The sequence below is a fragment of the Somniosus microcephalus genome, chromosome 9 (genome assembly GCF_052327205.1).
Source record: "Somniosus microcephalus isolate GS21.2 chromosome 9, FLI_Smic_1.0, whole genome shotgun sequence".
NCBI lineage: Eukaryota > Metazoa > Chordata > Chondrichthyes > Squaliformes > Somniosidae > Somniosus > Somniosus microcephalus.
In genome coordinates this window covers 129,162,501-129,184,861 of record NC_140995.1, presented here as the reverse complement: position 1 = coordinate 129,184,861, position 22,361 = coordinate 129,162,501, and the positions used below count along the sequence as shown (strand labels likewise).

Below are 22,361 nucleotides of genomic sequence, written 5' to 3'. Positions count from 1 at the left end.
ATAAACATGAATAAATAACAAAAGAGAAAAGGAAAAAAAATGCAAATGTTCGCGATCGAAAACAAAAACAGATTCTGCTGGACAGATACAGCAAAGTTTTCAGCATTTGCAGAGAGAAAAGGTAGGTAAACATTTCATCCTAGAAATTCGGTGGGCTGCACCACCAGTTAGCGCCTAAAGAGGGCACTCAGTGGCTTTAGCGCCACTGGCCACGTCTCCCGCGATATTTAGCAGAGCGCTAATGGCGGCATTAGCCTGTAGCGCTGCGCCGCCACCGATGACGTCATCGGTGTGCGCAGCGCCCCGCTACCGCCCCGATCGCGATATTTGGTCACGCCCGCCTCTGTAACGCCGTTCGCAAATCGCGCCCGGTTCACGGGGCCTACCTGTGGCGGTAGTGGCGCAAATTAAGGTGGAGGTGCAGGGGCGGCCATTTTTTTCGGTGGCCGCCTGCCAGCACCTCTGTCCCCGGCCTCCTGATCCCCCCCCCCAGGCAGTGCCAGCTGTATCCCGAGAGCCCGGCACTTCTCCTCGGTGCCGGGCTCTTTTGCCGGCACTCGCGATCGGTCATTGCGCTGGTGCAGGCCCCTCCCCCTTAAGAAGGGGAGGAAGGCCTGCAGTACCGCAGCGTGCCGTGCCGCAGCGTGTGGCGCTGCGGCACGTTGCACTGCGATATTCAGTTTCAGCGCCCCAAGAGGGACGCGGGGCGCCTCGAGCAGCGCCCCGCGTCTCTCTTGGGGCGCTCAAGCTGAATTTCCGGCGGGCACAACGGCTCCGATCGCAGCGGTAATTCCGGCGCCCAGGCGAGCTTGGCGCCACCGAATTTCTAGGCCTTCGGGTGTAATCCTTTGACAGAACTGAAAACTGAAGGATAAGATAGCATTTTAATAGGATTGGGGGGAAAAGGGTGTAAAGAAACATTAGACATTCAGTCACAGAGGAGAACTTAATGGGTTAAATAGTAAAGCAGGAAACTGTTAAATGATATAAAAGATCATACACCTTCTGAAAATTCATATATAAAAATCTATTTAGTTTATGCTTTAAAATCTACCAGATTTTCTGTAAGATTACCATATACCTGATATACTGATATACTAACCAGTAGCACATACCTTTCTGATTTAATTTGCAGACTGTCACAAGTTCTTCAGTGAATTTGACAAAATATTTCTTCAGTACCTTGTGAATTGAAGTATAACAAGTAAATTAACTTTTTACGCTTCATACTAGCTATAACTCTCCACAGATGTAGAAGTATGGCAACTGAATGGGGTACATGATGGACCTTTTCTACTCATGTATTCTTATTATTAGCGTGCCTGTGTACCACAATTTGAATAATGGTTTTTTACAGGCAGGGAAGGGCTGAACTGGAATATTCTCACAGCCTCGGACTATAATTTGAAGGATCTTCTGCCTGTCATGGATACTGTAGCAATTCGTTCCAATGTGAGTGGTTGTCCATTCTGGGCAAACTCACCCAGACACTGCCAGTGAACGGACAAAATATGTCAATAGCAGCCAGCAAGCAACTGCAAGATACTCTAGTTATCTGCTTACTCTCAAAAAATTCTTTTTATAGTTTAATCATTTAGCGTATTCTCAGACTAGTTCCAAAATACGCCCACCTGAAATTTCCGCAAGGGTCTCCAGTGGGAGTTTAGTGAATCCCCTGGAGAAATGGCATATCCAACTAACAATGGTCATTTACAGTTTCTCTGGGGGTTCCGCCAATATCATGCTGCGGTAATGGCAAGAGATCGGGAAAACCCTTTGCAAATTCAGGGCTGCTATCTCTGGCTGCTCAGGGTAGCTTCACATTATTTTAATTTTTTTTGAGTAAACTTTATGCTCATCATGGTAAAGGATGTCAGTACTGGAGAATGGGATCCATGTCACCACCAAGCACTTCCAGATCAGATGCAGAGTAAAGTTTGCTTTGCTCTGGCCCAGCAATGTGCCTCACCTAGAGAAGCAGCACAAGCACCAGCTTGGTGTTTTCCACTTCTTGGACTAGGCATGCTAATAACCTCTGAGTGAAACTTCCAATCCTGTGCCAAGTTTATGGAGACTTTTATCCTGTGTGTCCACACTCACTAGGATACAGCCACTAATTGGGAAATCGTTGGCCTGCAGAACTTGATTTTGCATCCATTTTAATAAATGGCAAAAAAAATCAAGGTCTGCGGGATCATAATTTCTCAACTGGTCCTCACTGTGTGCCACTTTTCCCATGGAGCATCCAATTGGGAATCAGCTCTCTAATGCTTACGGTCTCTGTCTTCTGTTTATATTGAGAACTCAAAAACAATCGTTCATATAAACAGATGTATTTAAAGTAATAATTGTAGTAAGTTATTTAATTATCTACCTGCAATGGGTAAGGAACCACTCAAAAAACACCTGTCTCTGGGAAAATCTCTTACAACTTCTTTTCACACCTCACTATTTTTATTTATCTATTATCTTTGGCTCTCCATTCAGCTGAAAATGTGTTTGTAACAGGATGAAGACATTAAAAAATGCAGCATTTAAAAATGATTAAACCTAGCTATACAATAGCATTTTCTGCGTATGATATTCCACTAACAATGTTTTCCCATCCAAGGCCTGTACCTATGCTTGAATCCTGAGCGTTGATTTAATATAGGTTCAAGACCCATCAGTGTTAACTGAATATTCTCAAGCTAGCTGGTTACAGCTACCAGACCTGCACCAGGGCATACAAGCTCTAGAATTTTTTACAATTGACAGCAAGGCTGACATTCACAGAGCATGTCAGGGCTTGATGTTTGTAAGCCCCATCTCCTCCTATATTCTAGTATATCAGTAGGAATTAATGTGAATGAAAAGCCACCAGGGAAAACTATTTTTAAGACACTGAAATTAACCAAAATGTGTTGTTTTGTTATATGAAACAATAAAAAGCAATGTAAAGGATAAACTTTTCAAATTTTTCTGAGGTAATTTTCCTGAAATAAAAACAGAATTTAAACCCACAGAGGGCAATTTTCGACAGCTCCTTCAGGCAATAAAGATCCTCCAAGATGGCCAAGGGTGCATGAACAGAGAGACCTGAGGGTATATGTGCACAAATCGTTGACGGTGTCAGGACAGGTTGAGAAAGCGGTTAAAAAAGCATACAGGATCTTGGGCTTCATAAATAGAGACATAGGGCTGGATTTTGCTACGGGGGCGGGTTGGAGGTGGGAAACCCACATTCGGGCTTGTTGTCCCGCCTCCATGGAGATGTGGCCAACCCACTGGATTTTCCTCTGATTGACCTTGTTGAGCCCGCCCTGTGGGCTCAGCAGGCCAATTAAGGGCCACCCGGCAACAGGTGACGTCAGAGATTGACATTTCATCTGTCAAAAGCTTTTGGCAGATGAAATATCAGTGTTTAACAGCTGTTTGAAGCTGTCAAGCACTGAAAAACTGCTAATTCAGCCTCAGTCCTTTCTCAGGATAACTTTAAAATCATTTTGCTGCAGAAACCAAGAAGCTGATTTTTTTTTTTAAATCGGAGCTTCTGTGGTTCTTGCAGCCGACTCCCGACACCGGAATGCAGGACTCCTGTAAAGGTAAGTAAAAGTAAGTTAAACTTATTTAAACACTTTAAACACTTGCAAAACACTTACCTTTGCACTCCTGCACCCCTCACTCACCTGAACACTGGGCATCTCGACCCCTCCAAGACCTCAGACCCACGTCCCGCCTCGAAAACTTTTCATGGTTTGGAGCTGTCGGGAAGCCCACAAACCAGCAATAAAAATCGCGAATAGGCAAAAAACTACCTGTTAACTACCTGTTAACAGGCAGTTTAATTGCCTTTAATCCCTTCCCGCCTCTGGGAGTCGGGTTCCAGCACTTGTCGGCAACCCGACTCCTATGAAATTGACATGGAGGCGGGTTGGAGGTGGGATGGGGTCGAGACCCCCGGATCTCCGATTTTTATCGCCCGCACGCCTCCAACCCGACTCCAGGGGCTTAGGAAAATCCAGCCCATAGGGTTCGATTTTCCAAGCCCCAAGGAGGCGGGCCTGGAGGCTGGAGTGGTGGGAAAATTGCAGAATCGGTGGGCAGGAACCCATCCCGCCTCCGTGCCAATGTTCCAGGAGGCGGGTAGCCGACCTGTGCTGGGAGCTGCCTCCCCAAGGCGGGAAGGGGATTAGTGCCAATTAACTGCTTGTTAACAGGTAGTTAACAGGCAGTTTTTTGCCTAATCCCTATTTTTAGCCCTGAAGTGTGGACTGTCCGACGGCTCCGAACCACGCCAAGTTAGCGAGGTGGACCGCCGGTCTGCAGGGGTTGGAGGGGTCGAGATGTCCGTTGTGCAGGTGAGTGATGGGTGCATGAGTGCAGAGGTAAGTGTGTGAGGTAAGTGTAAAGTGTTTTAATAAGTTTAATTACCTTTACTTTCTCCTGCAGGCTTCCTCCCTTCAGGTCTCGGGAGTCCCTCATCTCACTGGCACAGAAAGCAGATTGGCCGCTGAAATGTCAAAAGCTGCAGCCTCAGCTTTCTGGTCTGGAGATCTCTCTAACTGAGTCTGAGTAGAAGGACTCAAGTTAGAAGACAGATTGTCAATGTTAGACAGCTTCACAGAGCTGTCAAACGTTGATTTTTCATCTGTCAAAAGCTCTTGACAGATGAAATGTCAATCGCTGACGTCACCAGTAACCAGGTGTCCCTTAATTGGCTTGCTGAGCCTGCTGGGCGGGCTTAACAAGGTCAATTAAGGGAAAATAGCGTGGGTTGGCTACAAGTCGATGGAGGCGGGACTACAACCCAAAAAGTGGGAGTCCCGCATCCAAAAGCTCCCCATTGACAAAATCTAGCCCATAGAGTACAAAAGCAAGGAGGTTATGATGAACCATAATAATACACTGCTTCGGCCTCAACTGGAGTATTGTGTCCAATTCTGGGCACCGCACTTTAGGAAGGATGTGAAGACCTTAGAGAGGGTGCAGAAAAGATTTACAAGAATGGTTCCAGGGATGAGGGACTTCAGTTATGTGGATAGACTGAAGAAGCTGTGGTTGTTCTCCTTAGAGCAGAGAAGTTTGAGAGGAGATTTGATAAAGTCATGAGGGGTCTAGACAGAGTAGATAAAGGGAAACTGTTCCCACTGGCGGAAGGGTCAAGAACCAGAGGACACAGATTTAAGGTGATTGGCAGAAGAACCAAAGGCGACATGAGGAAAAACATTTTTACACAGCGAGTGGTTATGATCTGGAATGCACTGCCTGAAAGGGTGGTGGAGGTGGATTCAATCGTGGCTTTCAAAAGGGAATTGGATAAGTACCTGAAGGAAAAAAATTTGCATGGCTACCGGAAAGGGCGGCGGAGTGGGACTAGCTGAAGTGCTCTTGCAGAGAGCTGGCACGTGCTCGACGGGCTGAATGGCCTCCTTCTGTGCTGTAACCATTCTATGATTCTAAGCTGGGGTCTTGAGCTGAAACGCTGGTTTAGCCCACATTTAGTGCAAGACGCCATCTTGGTAAAGGAGCTGAAGCACACACTAGGAACTTAAGGGGCTGATTGCCAATGAAGTTGCCTATGAGCACTCATTAACGAGGCTGCACATCATTTTGGTGGATAATGCTTGACCTAACGCCCTCTCCTAACAGTGACCAGCTGATTGGGAGTCGACAAGTCGTCACAGAAGATTTCAAGCACTACTTAAAGGTACATCACCCTTTACTGTTCACTTGCTGCTGGAGATTTGAAAAGGACTTCTGAAACACATTGGGAGACTTTCTGGGACACTTTGTCAAGACTTCACCAACACTCGAGCAACATTTACTCTGGAAATTCTCTGAGGACTTCACCTAAAAATAGTGAGTGCTGTGCTGCTCTTCATTATTGGACACCTTATAGGAGTCACCAGGAGAAAGGAAGTGCTTGGTCATGGGGTCCCCCTTGGTCTGCAGAATGGGAGGAGGATGTGAGGCCAGGCAGAGCAGCACCAGCTGCTGCAGGAGAGAGGGACAGGAGGGCAAGGTGGACTCCTTCCCCCCCTCTGGGTACAGGACATCCCTCCTCCTCTGGACCTCCTCCACCAGAACCTCCAGTGCCGTGTCCGAGAAAATGTGCGCCCTCTCACTCGGTCCCCGAGCCATCCTGAGTGTCAGCCAGTGAACGCCACACTTTCAGTGGAAGTGGGTGCGTGGAGCCCACATGATCAGCATTTGAGTGCTAAATCTGCAGGTGTCTCTATTTTAGCGCCTCCAGGCAAGTTCAAATTATGGTAATCAGCAATTAGGACCAAAATTGCGTGCTAAAACCAGACCTTCAAACAGGCGAGTCTTATTGGCACAGCACCCAGTTAGCGCCTGTTTTCACCTTTTCACCAAAATAACCCCCACAATCTTCTAACCAGTGGTGCAGTGACAATTTTAGAAGTGGGTAAACTGTACATCATGTACTGGATCTGAGATATGCCCCTTTCCCCAGAAAAAATTTAATTCGACACTTGGTATATTTTGAAGTAGACTTATATAGACACATAAATATTTTCTGATGTGTATTACTCTGAATGAGACGATGCACCCCAGAAAGCTGGACAAAAAAAGCTATAATGCTAAATGATATATAAAGTGGTAATCCATTATTAGCAAAATAATGTACTTGTTTCTTTACTTTTATTTTGAGGTTGTTTCTTAATATATAACTGTATTCTTTGAGCCTAGAAATATTGTTGGTGATATTAATGAATGAACCCACCACTATTTTAATGCATGTTTTAACTCATTTTTTTTTTAAAGGGTTAAAAGTTCTGTTAAAATGGTGAACAGAGGAATGTTACATGAATATATTAAGTGTTCATCCACTAATATTACTCATAGTAATTTCTAGGCTTTGGTCTTAAAATGAATAAAAGACAATACAATAAAAAAGCTCTTCATTACAGTAACTGCACAGATGCTTACAATCTTCATCAAACGATGGCTGCTCTTGTAGCCTTGACCTTGTATCGTGTGCTTTTGGGACCAGCATATGATGAAGTTCTTTGGGCCTCACAAGAGAAATGGTGATCTTTTCATATCCACTAGCTGTATCTGAGAAGTGGAATCCTATCATATAAATTGTTTAACACTTCATTATTATGTAATTCTTCAAATTTGGAGTGAGATCAACATTAATAGTGGATCAATGACCTCACAGAACAATCTACATAAGGGCTGATTTTCCTCACCCCCTCCATCTGGACATGTAGGTGAAATGGATCAGACGTTTGTTCCACCTCTCCTGACCTGAATACGCCTGTATTTCTAAGTTCACATCACCTGCATAGGCCCGACATGCCCCACCGTATATCCCCATCCCAGAAGCAGGGAAGGAAAGTCAACTTCCACAGCAGGCCCATCAAAAGAAATGGCTACCAGCTTCAGGGCCTTCTGGCTCCTGTCCAACAACATCCTGTCCAATGTCTGCCCCTCTGGCCCTATCAAAAAAATGCACTTTCCTTCTTTCAGCATCCCATCTCCTAACCACTTTTCAGATCCTCTGATCGGAGTGGGCTGGGGACAAGCAGTAACTTTTACTCCCAAACCTCGGATTTCCACCAAGAGGAGACAGACCCAACAAAAAAAACTAGGCAGAAGATATGGTGACATCATTCTGTCTTATTTCCATATAAGTATAGTATTTGTACATATTCTAAGTGCAGTCGCTGTACTCCCTACACCTCCTCAGAAGTATGCGGACAATGCAAAAGAGGCATGGAATCGACGTCCTGGACCTCCGCCCCTTTTTCTTCTGCTTTGCACCCAGGGAAAAAAAGCATGCCTGGGTGCAAAGTTTCATCTGAAAAAAATCTTAAATGAGACTCTTGCTTTCCAAAGAAGGTTAAGGATGAAATATATCTAAATCATTATCAGCTGCCAGGTTTGAGCAATAGGTGGGAATAAATCAATATATGCACCTTAAACCATTCGTAATTATTTCTTTAGTAGCAGGATAGGTTTTTTTTTAATTAACTTATCAGTCCACATAAAAAATAACATTTGTGAGAGGGAAAACTTTTATGCCATGAAAAATGGGAAGTATATAACAACCACAACTTGCATTTATATAGTACCTTTTATATAGGAAAATGTCCCACGGTGCTTCGCAGGAGCATAATCAGACACAAATTGACACTGAGCCAAAGGGGGAGATATTGGAATATTAAGATGGGTGACTAAAAGCTTGGTCAAAGAGGTAGGTTTTAAGGAGGGTCTTAAAGGAGGAGAGGTGGAAATGAAGATTATGCACAGTATGCAATGATATGGGGCTCTGAGTGAATGTGAATTATACAAAGAATATAATGATCATGGGGCTCAGGTATGAATGAGGATTAAACATATTGCAGGATTTTCATCATCCTCTAAAAAATTAAAAGTTGTGATATTGTTTACTACATGCTACAAAAACGTTCGCATACTCTTGCCTCCAAAAATAAAACGTGGGTATATTCAGTACACCCTCTACTACACCCCTGCTTTTAACCCAGCGATGAGATCGCTACCAACTGAGCCAATGGGCTGGAGCTAATTTGTAATGTTACTGTTACTGTGATGCCACAATGAAAGAAATATTATTTTAATTTTCACTGTTATTTATCCACATCAGTGTGGTAAGATTTTTTTGTTAAATTTATAAACAACGCACATAGGAAGTTGAGTACAGCAAATATGTTTTAAGAGTTCATACTCTTATTCCAAACTTAACCAAAAGAGGAACAATTTAGAAAAACACTCACCTAATGGCTTCATGTAACAATCCATGTTGAAAATTGGTAGTCTCCAGTATTTTACAAAGCTTTGCATATGGTGATTCTGTAATGTCTTGATCGCTATGTGTGTTATTTTGTATTTGCTGATTTCTTGATGAGATATTAAAATAAATAAAACAAACTAAAAAGGTAGTATACTGAAGTAGATGGGGATTCTACAGGACAAAGAAAAGTGTGAAAAGAAAAACCAATTTAAATATGGTAGCGTAAGACAATGATGAAAATAATACAAGGATGAGAATAAGTAAAATAATAGGTTGAAACATCTGGGCAGGCAAATACAAAAAGTAAGAATTACTGTTAAATAACAGAACATACACATATCAACAGTAGCAATTTTGACTTTTCAAAATAAATAGAGGTGATACAAATGTCTCAATATCATTTTATCATAGATAAAATATTAAACTATTTTCAATACAGTAATCCCTCCCCAACTGCGGGGGATACGTCCCTGAAAACCCCCGTGGTTAGTAAAACTGAGGTTTGCAAATACAGTATAAATGTTCAAATAACACAATAAAAAATATAAAAGCAATTAAATCATGTTATTTACCTTAATCCTAAATTTAAAACCGCGTATACGCAAAATTCACTGCCGCGGTTGGCAAAAGTTGTTGCAGAGAGGAAACTGTGTATACTTGAAATCTGCGTATGGCAAAACCGTGGTTGGGGCGGGATTCCTGTATATAAAATTCATGACTGCTGCCAAAATTTGGATGCAGAAATGGGTAATGTTTGCAATGTACATTACAGAACTTATCCAAGGCTTCTGTGAAATTAGGAATAGATTTAACTGAATCTTTGGAATATTACATCATGTGTTACTTGGAAATCTATCTGAACATGTTTGTGCATTTAGGTCATATAATTATGACACTGCTCAAAAAATATTTTTTTCTTAAATGCTGTTAAAGTCCAGCAAACTACCCTCTTTTGCTAAATGTGCTGTTAGTTACAGTGCAATGACCAATAATGTACCTACCAGATTTCAAGAAGTATGTTATAAAAATGTAAATAATACAATGAAGACGTCACCATTTAACTTTTATACTTGATGTTGAACTTGCTTACCTGACTGACAGACAAAGGTTCCTCTGTACTTTTTTCATCTGTTGCTTTTGGAACCTCTAGTCTGTCTATGAAAGTTTGCAGCTCCTTCCTAAAGGCTTTCATCTGAGCATTGATTCTGTAGAGAAGTTCATGTTCTCTGATCCTGCTGCTTTCATCTTCTTCCTCCATTCTGCCAAATAGATCACCATTTGCTACGTAAATTCTTGCTTCAGTTATAATTGTGCTTGTGTCTGTGATCAATCGATCTATAGTTCTGCTCAGTCGCTCTGCCTCCAGCCGTATGTCTGACATCTGTTGCCGGTCCTTGAGGTTTTTTTGAAGCAATCTGCCATCTGTAGAAAATAAAGACCTTGGTGGAGTCTGTAAGCACCTGATATTGCGAACTTCTTCAGAGTCACTTTCTCCACCAATGGGCCCTTCTCTTTTTCGGTGAGGAGGCCGAGAATCATCATCACTTTCTTTTTTTCCTGCGTCACTTTCTGCATCGCTGTCTCTGGGGCTGCCACGGATGCCCAAATGGGATGCTAAGTCATAGCGCTGCATATTGGACATCAGTACACGATTTTCATATTGTAGTTGCATGACTTTCCCACTGAGTTCATTGATTTGCATCCTAGCTGCCTTTAGTTCCTCTTGAAGGACTTCTGTAACTTTGGAATTATCATTATTCCTGGAAGCATCCTGCACACTTCCTGTTTTATACTTGTATTTATTAACTTCAGCTGAAAGTCGTTTATTTTGGTCTTCCAAGTCAGCCAGGTTTCGTCTCAGCAATTCAGCTTCATCCTCAACTAGCTGCAAGTTCTGTCTTAGTTCTGACACAGCTTCACTTTGATCCCGGAAAGCAGAAGCACCAACACCAATATAATCTTCACCAACTGCTCCTTCTTTTTCATAGTGGCCCCTTACATCTTCCAACTCAGCCTTTAATCCTCTATTTTCAACCTCAAGCTCAACTATCTTTCTCCCTAGGATATTGGCTTCTTCTTCCACCAGTCGGAGACGAAGTTTGAGTTCAGCTTCTCTGGTTGTAGGCGGACCTCCTGCTTCACCTTTTGGCAAAGGACTATCCAGATCCCCATAAAAAGATCTGTACTTTTGCAGCTCACGCTCAAGTCTATCTTTTTCTTTATCAATTTTTGCCATTTTCTTACGCATTAAAATTGCTTCTTCTTTGACAAACTGTAGTTGGCATTTTATATCGTCATTGTCCTCCTTGGCAGATAATTAACAAAAAGAAATTTAAAGTCTACCAGTTGAAGTAACAGATATCAATGAATCACTACAAACAAGTAAAGAGGATTTTATACAGCTGAGAATCAGCTAAATACTGCAGTACAACCGTTTCAGTTTTAATTTTTTTTATTACTCAAGATTTTACAAGCCAATTAGAATGAATAATTTCAGCCATCAGCATGTGAAAAGTTAAATATAACTAAGATTATAGAGATGTACTATTCAAATTAATATCCATAGCAAGTTCTTGAAATAATAACAGAATGCATTAAGAACATAAATTTGTTAGTACAGTAACATAATCAGCTAGTCAAGGTGCAGATCAGGGAGCAAGAGCGCAGCCTGCTTCAAGCTCACCTCTTTAGTTGAAGGCAGGCCATGTTCAGATTTTTATGGCCCACTATGTTGACACTAATCTGGTGATCTCCCAATTTGTAGAACATCGATATTAGAAGCAAAGATGGAAGGTTTGTAGAGGTGTAATTTACATTATAATAATAAATAAAATGGAACAGATTTAAAGCAAAGCACCAAGAGCCCATGGTTCTCAGATGCCAGCACTGAGTCCTATTGGAACAAGTTCATCTTAAGGGGGCAACTACCTTTAGCATCCAAGCCAAAAGGCCTCATAGTAGACTGGTTCAAAGTGTATTGGAGCCAGTGGCAACCCAAGTCTATGTGCACATTGGGCCGTATTTTCTGATCGGAGGCTTCCTGCGTGCCCAGGCCTCCGATCTGGAAAAAATCTACGGACTTACCTGAGGGCTCCCGAGGTTCGGCCATTTCCGCTCCTGGGCCTCTCCAACTTGAAATGTGCAGGGCTCACATATCCCAGGGGCCCATGCGGTTCGCAAGTGTCCCTGGGATCACGTGGGCCATGGGCAGCCAATCAAAGAAGGGAATCTCCCTTCATACAAGTGCCAGGCATTGACCATCTCCAACAAGCGGGACTCTAACCATCTCCCCTTGGCATTCAATGGCATTACCATCGCTGAATCCCCCACTATCAACATCCTGGGGGTTACCATTGATCAGAAACTGAACTGGACCAGCCATAAAAATACTGTGGCTACAAGAGCAGGCCAGAGGCTGGGAATTCTGCGGCGAGTGTCTCACCTCCTGACTCCCCAAAGTCTTTCCACCATCTACAAGGCACAAGTCAGGAGTGTGATGGAATACTCTCCACTTGCCTGGATGAGTGCAGCTCCAACAACACTCAAGAAGCTCGACACCATTCAGGATAAAGCAGCCCGCTTGATTGGCACTCCATCCACCACCTTCAACATTCACTCCCTCCACCACCGGCGCACTGTGTGTACCATCTACAAGATGCACTGCAGCAACTCGCCAAAGCTCCTTCAACAGCACCTTCCAAACCTGCAACCTCTACCACTTAGAAGGACAAGGGCAGCAGACGCATGGGAACATCACCACCTACAAGTTCCCCTCCAAGCCACACACCATCCTGACTTGGACCTGTATCGCCGTTCCTTCACTGTCGCTGGGCCAAAATCCTGGAACTCCCTTCCTAACAGCATTGTGGGTGTACCTACACCATATGGACTGCAGCGGTTCAAGAAGGCGGCTCACCACCATCTTCTCAAGGGCAATTAGGGATGGGCACTAAATGCAGGCCTAGCCAGCGACGCCCACATCCCGTCAATGAATTTTAAAAAAATACACTTGACAGATAGACCTGTCAAATATATGAATGGAGATCACCCCAAAAACATAGTACTGTAAAACTTTAAATACATTTTTTTAAATCACATTTTAAAAATGAGTTGATATTACGATAAATTAAATATTTTAAACAAAAATTAAATTTTTTGAAAAAAATAATTAAAGTTTTTTACGGGGCTAAAAATAAACTTATCTTTTTTAAAGTATTCTTAAATGATAAATGAGTGAAACATTTTTTAAAAACTTTTTTCGACTCTTATGCTGGTAAAATCAGGCCTTACGCTGCTTTTACCAGGCGTAAGATTTCTAAGGGTTTTCTGCAGGCGGAGGTTCTCCAGAAAACGGAACTCTCCGCCTGTAGAGGCCCTTCTCCAGGGCATTCTTGACAGATCGGAAATGTCGGTTTTCAGCGCATGCGATTGGCATGCCTGAAACTGGCATTTCTGATGTCCGTACGTGTGTGTATACAGCGCGTACACACCCGTAGGGATCGGAATATCTGGCCCAATAACTCCCAAAGGACAGGGGTTCAACTCTGCAAGAAATTCTGAGAACCATTGATCTGCTAGACAGTCCCCGAATACCAAAATATTCTTTAGGTAGGACTCCGAAGTATGCATGCGCATTGCGCTTTCTCCGTCCCCTCACACTATCTTTCACTTATTTCGATGCTTACCTTGCATGACTATTTGCCACAATGGTCTTTTGACATGCTAACAATTACCTAAGAAGACACTGAGGAGTGAATTTTAACACCCAAAAACCATTGGATTGGGGTCGGGTGAGATGTTAAAATTAAAAAACCTGAAACCCGACCCCAACCCGCCCACTTCCAGATTTAACGGAGGCAGGTCAGGGGGCGGGCAGCCAACCTGCTCCCAGGAGGCAGGCAGGCCATTTAAATATTTTAATATTTCCATGAGCTTTAATTTAAGCTAACAGTCTCTTATTTGGAACCTTATGGAATGCCTTCTGGCAGACCATATAAACTACATCCATAGATATTCCCCTCTTTAGTACTTTAGTTACTTCCTCAAAAATTTCAATTAGCTTTGTTAGACATGACCTACCCTTGACAAATCCATGTTGGCTCTCAGTACATTGCAGGCCACAGTGGAGCACATGGCAGCATCAAGAACATCTGCAGTGGAGCCCCCACAGGCAGAGAGCCCTTTGGCTCGACTATAGAATGTGCTTTCTCCTCTGGTTTCCAAATGCTTGCAAAGCACATTGAGAGAAGCAACATTAAGAACCTCCCAGGTCTCACTGTTGCCATCAGATCTGCTGTCACACAACAGAAACATGACAGGAGTTGACAACGGATGAGGGTACTGCTCCCTGGCCTGCTCTACACCCTTCTGCCACCTCCATCCACTGGCTAGTCAGGCAAGAATTTGTACAGAACCAGGCAGCCCCTGCAGTTGCCAATATGTCAGAGCCAGTAACTGGGTTATCTGAGGAACAACACAAGAAGGTAGGGGGCCACCTCAGTCCCAAGAGGCTCCAACTGACAATCAGCGAGTAGCTACCTCACTGACTTTCAGCTGCCATTTCTCTGGCCATTTTTTGTGTGTCCTCTTGCGTATGGACATCTTCTCCTAATTACGGCAAGTTTCGTGGCTCCTGCAATGGCTCAATGCAGATGCCTCTCTGCGGGCAACATTCTGCACCATGCTGCTCATCATGATGAAATGCAAGAATTTTTTACAGAACTATATTGCAGCATACTGCCTGACCAGCCAAGGTATCTAAAGAGTTGCTTTAAGATCCAAAATGCAAGCTCAATTATACCAGTGGCTATGTGGTTGTAGTGATTCTCAGCCAGAGTCTGCAAGTATCTGACAAGTATCTTTGATCTCCTTGCAGGCAACCTAGCAAACGTCTTTGCGACTCAAATAATACAGGCACTCTTGCTTATCTGAGGATGAATAACCGCTATCAGGTGAGTGGGCATTGACATGTATGATTCTGTACTCATGATCACACACAACTGTATGGTGACGGAGTTATATCCCTTATGGTTCATTTAGGCATTGGCGTTGTCCCATTTATGACCACCTTGGCTGAGGAAATCTAGTCATGCGAAAGAATTTCATAGTGCGGCTGTAGTGCTGCTGATTGTCCACAGGAATGGAACTCGTTGGGCTGGCTCTTGGGGACACTGCATCAGTTACCTGATGTATGCACCTGTGTATGCCAGGCTAGCAGATGTGGGTGGGGTTCCCTGTGGGTACCACGGAGAATCCTGCCACACAGGCATTGAGGGCTCCTTCTGCTACCGACAATACTATGCTCATGTTACAACATAATTGCAGGTCTGTTTCCAGCATGTGAGCACAGCTCTATCACAATTTCTCTGCTGAAGTGTGGTCTTCTGAGGCACATATGTCTGTGGAACAATTACTGTAGTTGATATATACGGCTGGAGGTTAGTTGATGGTACAATAAATATGCCTGAGATGCAACCTGACCATCCTGCAGGAAATATAAATACCATGTGATTTTCATGGGGATCCGTACACTGGCACTTTCAAAGTAAAAGTAAAGAAATAGGTGCAAACTACACACTAGTCCCTGGCAAAGATTCTGAAGGACGAACAAACAAAAAAAAACTTTCAAATTAGGCTGTTCAGTCCTGTCACAGTGGGGAGCTACAATATTAAAGGGAAATCTGCACTCCTTTAACTTTTTCCAAAATGTTGCATGCCCAAATAACGGGCATCAATTGCACAAAATTCAGAAGTATGCATGCTACCCTCAGCAGTTCATTATGTTGCTCATTACCATATTACAATCAACATCTCGCTGGATTTTGGCGAGATTGCTGAGAGATGACCTCATGCCCAACCAAAAGTGCATGGGTTTGAGGGTGGTAATCGGGGTTGGCAATTTCCAATCATACTTCCAGTCCCCAATGCTGACTTTACACTGCCACTGCTGATGTAAAGCAGTGAAGGACATCTAAAAATCTAGGCTGGAGGAGATGCAAAGCTAAGGATGGTGTCATAAAATTAGAACTGTGTTGGGGCCAATTTTTACTTTCAGTGGAGTTGGGGTGGACGGTGGGCAGTGATTGTGCTACTCACTCAATGTCCTCAGCGTGAGGCCTGAGCCATTTTGATGGCTGGGCCTCATCTGCATGGAAATGGCGAGGTGCGATCGCTGAATCAGCACTCAAAGGCAGCAAAGATGGAGTATAATGTGGGAAAGTGCGAGGTTATACACTTTGGAAGGAAAAATAAAAAAGCAAATTATTATTTAAATGGAGAGAGATTACAAAATGCTACAGTTCAGAGGGACCTGGGGGTCCTTGGGCATGAAACACAAAAAGTTAGCATGCAGGTACAGCAAGTAATCAAAAAGGCAAATGGAATGTTGGCCTTTATTTCAAAGGGGTTGCAGTATAAAAGCAGGGAAGTCCTGCTACAACTGTACAGGGTGCTGGTGAGACCACACCTCGAGTACTGCGTACAGTTTTGGTCTCCTTATTTAAGGACGGATATACTTGCATTGGAGGCAGTTCAGAGACGATTCACTAGGTTAATTCCAGAGATGAGGGGGTTGACTTATGAGGAAAGGTTGAGCAGGCTAGGCCTATACTCATTGGAATTTAGAAGAATGAGAGGTGATCTTATTGAAACATATAGGATACTGAGGGGGCTCGACAAGGTAGATGCAAAGAGGATGTTTCCTCTTGTGGGAAAATCTAGAACGCGGGGGCACAATTTCGCCCTTTTAGAACTGAGATGAGGAGGAATTTCTTCTCTCAGAGGGTCATAAATCTGTGGAATTCTCTGCCCCAGAGAGCTGTGGAGGCTGGGTCATTAAATACATTTAAGGTGGAGATAGACAGATTTTTTGCAAGATAAGGGAGTGAAGGAGTATGGGGAGTGGGCGGGGAAGTGGCTTTGAGCCCAAGATCAGCCATGATCTTATTGAATGGCGGAGCAGGCTCGAGGGGCCAAGTGGCCTATTCCTGCTTCCATTTCTTATGTTCGCTGATCTAAGGAGGCACAAAATTCGGCAACTTCTCCACAGAGATGAGCCCTAGGTTAGAGGGTAAAGGAAGAGGCAATCATGGGGTGGCGGGGGGGGCATGAATGGGGCCGGCAGTCAGTGGGAAGCTTTTTGTAGGCATTAATGCTCCTTCTGACTCCACAACTATCTTTAAAAACAAAACTTACCCATACCATTTTTCTGAGCAGTCTGCAGCGGTCCGTTTAAGGATTGGTGGTTAGGCTGCTCTACACCTAGTACCAATGGGTAGAGAATTTGTAGCGCATGCTCCTCCCACTGGTACCGGAAAATTGCATTGGGTTCCTATATACATCATGTGGCCCGATCTGTATGCCTTAATGAGGCATCTGCTTGAAACAGGTAGGTGCTCTGGTTGCCCATTTCCAGGGCCAACTGGAAATGATGGAGGGCGTATCGGGAGTGAGAACGAGGCAATAAGATCAGCGCTGCAATTTTTGGTGTGCTACTCAATGGGGACAGTGAAAATTAGCCCCCATAAGTTATATAAATTCAAATATTGAACAATTTTATCCTAAAAAATACAAAATATCGCATCCTTTAGTTTCTATTAAAAATGGTATTCGAACTCAGTAAAGTTCCTGTAACCACACAACTATTAGTGTTAGTCTTCAAAGGTCCATTGAAAAATTGACATGGTACTGTTAAAAATATATTACAAACCTAATATTGATATTACTAATGTACTAATGTAGGGAAATTATTTGGTTTTACAAATAAATGTTTTCTATTATAAACATAATTACTTTATGTAGTATATAGTGTAGATATATTGCTGTTAGTTGCAAAATTGTTTAATGTTTAAGCATAATCACAATACCTCTTGAGTGGCCTGTTGGGATTTCTTTTCTGATTTTTGCAGGTCTTTACTTCCTCGTCGCTTTAATGAAGACTACAAGGGAAAAGAAATCAGGTGTCATGATGGTAATTTTTTATATTTAACCACTAATACGTGAAAAAATATTAATTACTGCTTAGCACAGTCAAATCATACATTTATGAAAAATCCTTTGTAACTTCCTTGCCATCAACACTACACCCATCAATGTTCATTTGTTGCATTTTATTTAATTGTAGTGCAAGTGATTAGATAGATTCCAACAACAAATAAGTGGATAATGTTTCTTCATGTTCAACTCAGTTTCAATGAACTATAAATGTGAGATCAAAAATACAATTTGAAATATTATGGTATCAAATTGTGCAATTCCTGACCCAACGTTCAATGCTATACATGCTAAACATCTTAGGAAAATGTATTATTTTAAAATATTTTTTATTCATTTTTATTTAGCTGTCATTTTTTCTGATAAAAATTGCTTAATTTGCATATGTGAAGTCTTCAAATGGGCTGCATTTTGTCCACTGCTAACAAATTCAAATCCATTAAATCGTTTTCAATCCCCTAACCTATTAGGTTCAATGTAAATATAAGTTAATTGTCAAGCCCTTTCTCAAGATCAGTGATGCATTTCACTTCTGTAGGTCTGTGATCAGATCATACATACTTCTCAGTTACACTTCATAAAACTTAACATATTATATATCACATTCAGTATGCACAATAGCTGCTATTTTATGCTTGAGAGTATAATACTCATATCATGCATCTGACTGCCAGGTTTGCAAGAATCAGTCAAAATGCATTCTGAATTTTTTTTAGGTCAGCATCTTCTTTCTCAGTAACTTGGTTGATTTTAAACTGGAGCGGGTTTTGGCCAGTCATGCTGGCCTATATTTCAGGCCCAGGGTATTTTAACTAACAAGCCTCATTTAAATGCCACTGGTCAGGAAGAGGATGCAGCGCAACTGGCAGGTGAAGATCGGGCCAAAATTAAGTGACAGGGAGGGCGTTTCTGAAAGTTAATAAAAATGAAAATCGGGAGAGATGTGTAACAGAGGGCTGATTCAATATCGCCCGTTTCACACTGCCACCCAAAGTCAAAATTACACCTCAGTGTGTGGGTGAGATAGAGAATGGGAGAGAGAAAAGACAGTGCTCCAATTACATCGTTATAACTTTTGTTTTATGTTCTGTAAACTTTCAAAAGTGTACTAAGCTAAGGGTGTGAGTTACTGGAGTCAGAGAGAGATGAGGGTGAGAGAGAACGACTAAGGACACAGACAAAGAAAGACACAAAAAGAGGAGAAAGGGAGACTGTGCTTTGTTAATTTAAATGTTAATTCAATTTTCAAAAAATCAGTTGAATTTTGAAGCCAATTGATTATCTACTTATATTTTGTTGACAGAAAAAGGCAATGCTTTTTTGCATATATCTATGAGATAGAGGGGGATAGAGACACACAAACAGAAAGATGCAAATAGAGAGAAAGGCATGATTTCTTTTTTTTATTAAAATTGAAATTTGAAAACAAACCAAGCCTCTTTGAGGGAGACAAATAGGAAGAGAGAGTAAGAGGGGGAGAATAGGAGGGAAACTACTTGAGAGTGAAGAGTCCTGCGGCCTTTCAACACACGCCCTTGGGGGAGCGATTGAGAGTAGGGGAGAGTGGATAAAGGGATACGAGAGGAAAGTCACAATGGAGCAAGGGGAGTGTAGGGTATAGGGGTTGAATGGGTCATTCAAAGACGAAGAAAGAGTGAGTAGGTGGTAGGAAGGGGAATGGGTAGTGGGAAGGTGTAGCAGTAGGAGGTGTGATGGGAGCAAGGAGGGGGTGAACCAGAGTGATTAGAGAGGGGATGGAAAGGGACCCTCTGATGGTCACATTTTCCCCGCAACGCCCACCCAAAATGCAGCTGGTAGCCATTGGTGTGTCTTCTTTTCCCATCCAACTACGCCATACCATCTAACCACCTTCTAAAAGGAAAGACAGAGAGAAATGCAGAAAAGGACAGAAAGAAGCAAAAAGAAGTTATTAGTAGTGAAGCAGTAGAAAATCAGAGAAAAATCAGCTACATGAAGACATCAGAGACCGGTATGAGAATGGACATATTCTCTGAATTACCAAGTGTCATGAAATGACCTGTCACATACTAGATCTCCTGTGGCAATTCTCAGTAGTATTACCAAGGACACTGAGCCTAGAACTGGAATGGAGTCTCAGGATATCGCAGTACTTTTAAGTGGGCTCCCAGTGTCTGAAAGCACTGGGGAGGGGGTTATCGAACATTGAACGGGAGGCTCCAGTAAAACTGTGGCAGGATTTGGGACCTATGGAGCATTGGGGAGGGAGTTCTCCAGGACTGAAAGTATTAATTATAATATAATAGGGAGAGGGATGGAGTCAGTTGCGAATGAATGGAGTTTGTGGTGGGGACTTAAGACACTGGCTTCAATCTTCCCAATATTTAGTTGGAGGAAATTTCTGTTATGGGATTAGGGAGCACTAGGATTGTACTCTAGGGTTGATTTAAGATTGAGAAGAGGTGATAGGATCTAGGAGTGGAGGGGAGTAAAGTAAGTTTGAGGAGATCCTGAGGTCAGCAGGACTCAGGAAGGGATTTGGGGGAATTGGAAGTTGTTGGGATTTGGCAATAGTAGAGAAAGGGCAATCTTTAACGTTTTTGTGGGGAAGGCCCAGGAGAATTGGACCCAAATTGCCATTGACCCTTTTAGAACCATCAAGCCCCCATATGTTACTGCACGTCATCACTTTGCCTATTGTCAGCCAGTTCCTATGGTTATGTTATAAAAACATTGTTCCAATGAAGCTCAACGTAAGCTCGAGGAACAGCACCTCATCTTTCGATCAGGCACTTTACAGTCTTCTGGACCCAACATCGAGTTCAACAGTTTCAGATCATAATCTCTGCTCCTATTTATTTACATGGCAGCTGTTGATGATTCTGCCATTGTCATTTACACCTCATCTAGACTCATCTTTTGTTTCTTAACTTGTCCCATTGCCATCTCCTTTTGTCTTGCACCATCATCCCTTTTGTCTTTTAATCTCTCCTGCCTTCCATCCTATCACAGACCTTCCCTTTCCTCCCCTCCCCCCTTTCTTTGCCCCTACACTTGCTTAAAGACCTTTTACATCTCCAACTTTTTCCAGTTCTGACAAAGGGCCATCGTCCTGAAACATTAACTCTGTTTCCCTCCCTGCTGAGTATTTCCAGCATTTTTTGTTTTTATTTCAGATTTCCAGCATCCGCAGTATTTTGCTTTTGTCCTATGGTTATGTTCTTGCCTGCAAGCATTTAAGTGTAAATTTTATGCTCATTAAAACCAATTGTCAGAAAATCATGGGCTGGGGATGCATAATGTACTGATATGCATCTTGGTGTGCACCAGGAGTGCACTATTTGTGAGCTTGCTGAATTATACCATCTTTAATAAACAAAAGTTGCCATAACCAAACATAAAACACCTCAAAAAAGCTGAAAGTTCATATTTATACAGTTTCTAAGTTAACCCTCAAAAATGGACCAGGAGAATGTTTTATACACAATCAAAAGTGATGATTGACTAAAAAAAAATCTCCATCGACAATTTCTATTTTCTTTTCTAATCATCAACAAAAAACCCACAAACAGCCATTTATGTTGACCCGCTGATTCTGTTCACATGTGTTCCTTTCATTTGTCTGTGACTTCAGAATAAGAAAAGCACAATTGTAACATATTTATATAAATACATCAGTTGCCGGAAGTAAAAACTTTGATAATTCAATCTCCAGTTTCTTTTAAAGTATTTTGGAAAAAGCAAAGAAACTCTCAAATCCTGATAGGGTGAGGGGACATACCCTTCTAGCCTTCAACTCCTACTGATACACAGATTGCATTCTGGAAAAATCTGCAAACTGCACATCCTTAGAATGCACAGATGTGATTTAAAGCTTAAGTGTTGTGGGATAAAAATATCCAGTTGAAGCCGAGTCCTTTGAGACAGAGTGGCGCCATCATATGAAAACCTTGAATGAAAGCATTAAAGACACAAAAGACAATTCAATGGATACATTTCATCGTGTTATTATAATACATTTAAAAAAATTAAAACATTTTGTTTAAACCATTAATTTGAAAATTAGAAATTTCAGTTAATGAGGAAAAAAGGGAAAATTAAAAGTATTCAGGGGAAGATTGCCAAATCTGTCCCATGATACCACCTGGTGACCAGAGCATGGAACTCCAGAGTCACAGACTGTCACATTAATGGGGAATCCTAATGTGACAAGACAGGTGTCAACAAATGTGGACACAATTAATATTGAAATACCCACAGGCAATATTAATAAAGGACCTTTGAATGGAAAGGTGACAGGAAATATCAGATGTATGTATTTCCTGTCATCTTTCCACATAGGGGGGGATGTGAGGAAAAAATGTTTTACGCAGCGATTGGTGATGACCTGGAATTCGCTGCCGATGGAAGCGGAGACACTCAGGCCTAGAAATTCAGTATAGCCACGTTTGGGGCGCTACAGCCAGGCGTTCGCTAAATTTAGCACCCGGCGCAACTTAGCGCCACCTTCGCCGATATTCAGTTGCATTGCCCCAAGAGGTTGCTGCTGTGCTAAAGCAGGTGATGCACGACTATCATAAGGCGCTAAGCCGGCGAGCCGGGGGCGCTAACACCGAGGGCGGGCGCA

The 22,361-nt window shown here is 42.5% G+C and overlaps 1 protein-coding gene across 4 annotated transcripts in view; it reads right to left on the bottom strand.

Moving 5' to 3' along the window:
- Positions 1 to 794: 794 nt before the first annotated feature.
- mtcl3 (MTCL family member 3) overlaps positions 795 to 22,361 on the bottom strand; it is a 66,743-nt gene continuing 45,176 nt past the window's right edge. The window contains exons 4-8 of one of the 4 annotated variants that reach the window (XR_015079545.1): positions 17,629 to 17,700; positions 9,855 to 11,069; positions 8,748 to 8,935; positions 6,934 to 7,077; positions 795 to 1,182 (exon numbers count right to left, since the gene is read on the bottom strand). Coding sequence is in view for 3 of the 4 variants with exons in the window: in XM_085997176.1 (XP_085853302.1) it covers positions 7,053 to 7,077; positions 8,748 to 8,935; positions 9,855 to 11,069; positions 17,629 to 17,700 (1,500 nt within the window). In the remaining variant the exon portion in view is untranslated. Of the gene's footprint in view, positions 1,183 to 4,740; positions 7,078 to 8,747; positions 9,047 to 9,854; positions 11,070 to 17,628; positions 17,701 to 22,361 lie in introns of those variants that run through there. The other 3 variants (XM_085997176.1, XM_085997177.1, XM_085997178.1) reach the window with 3 other exon arrangements.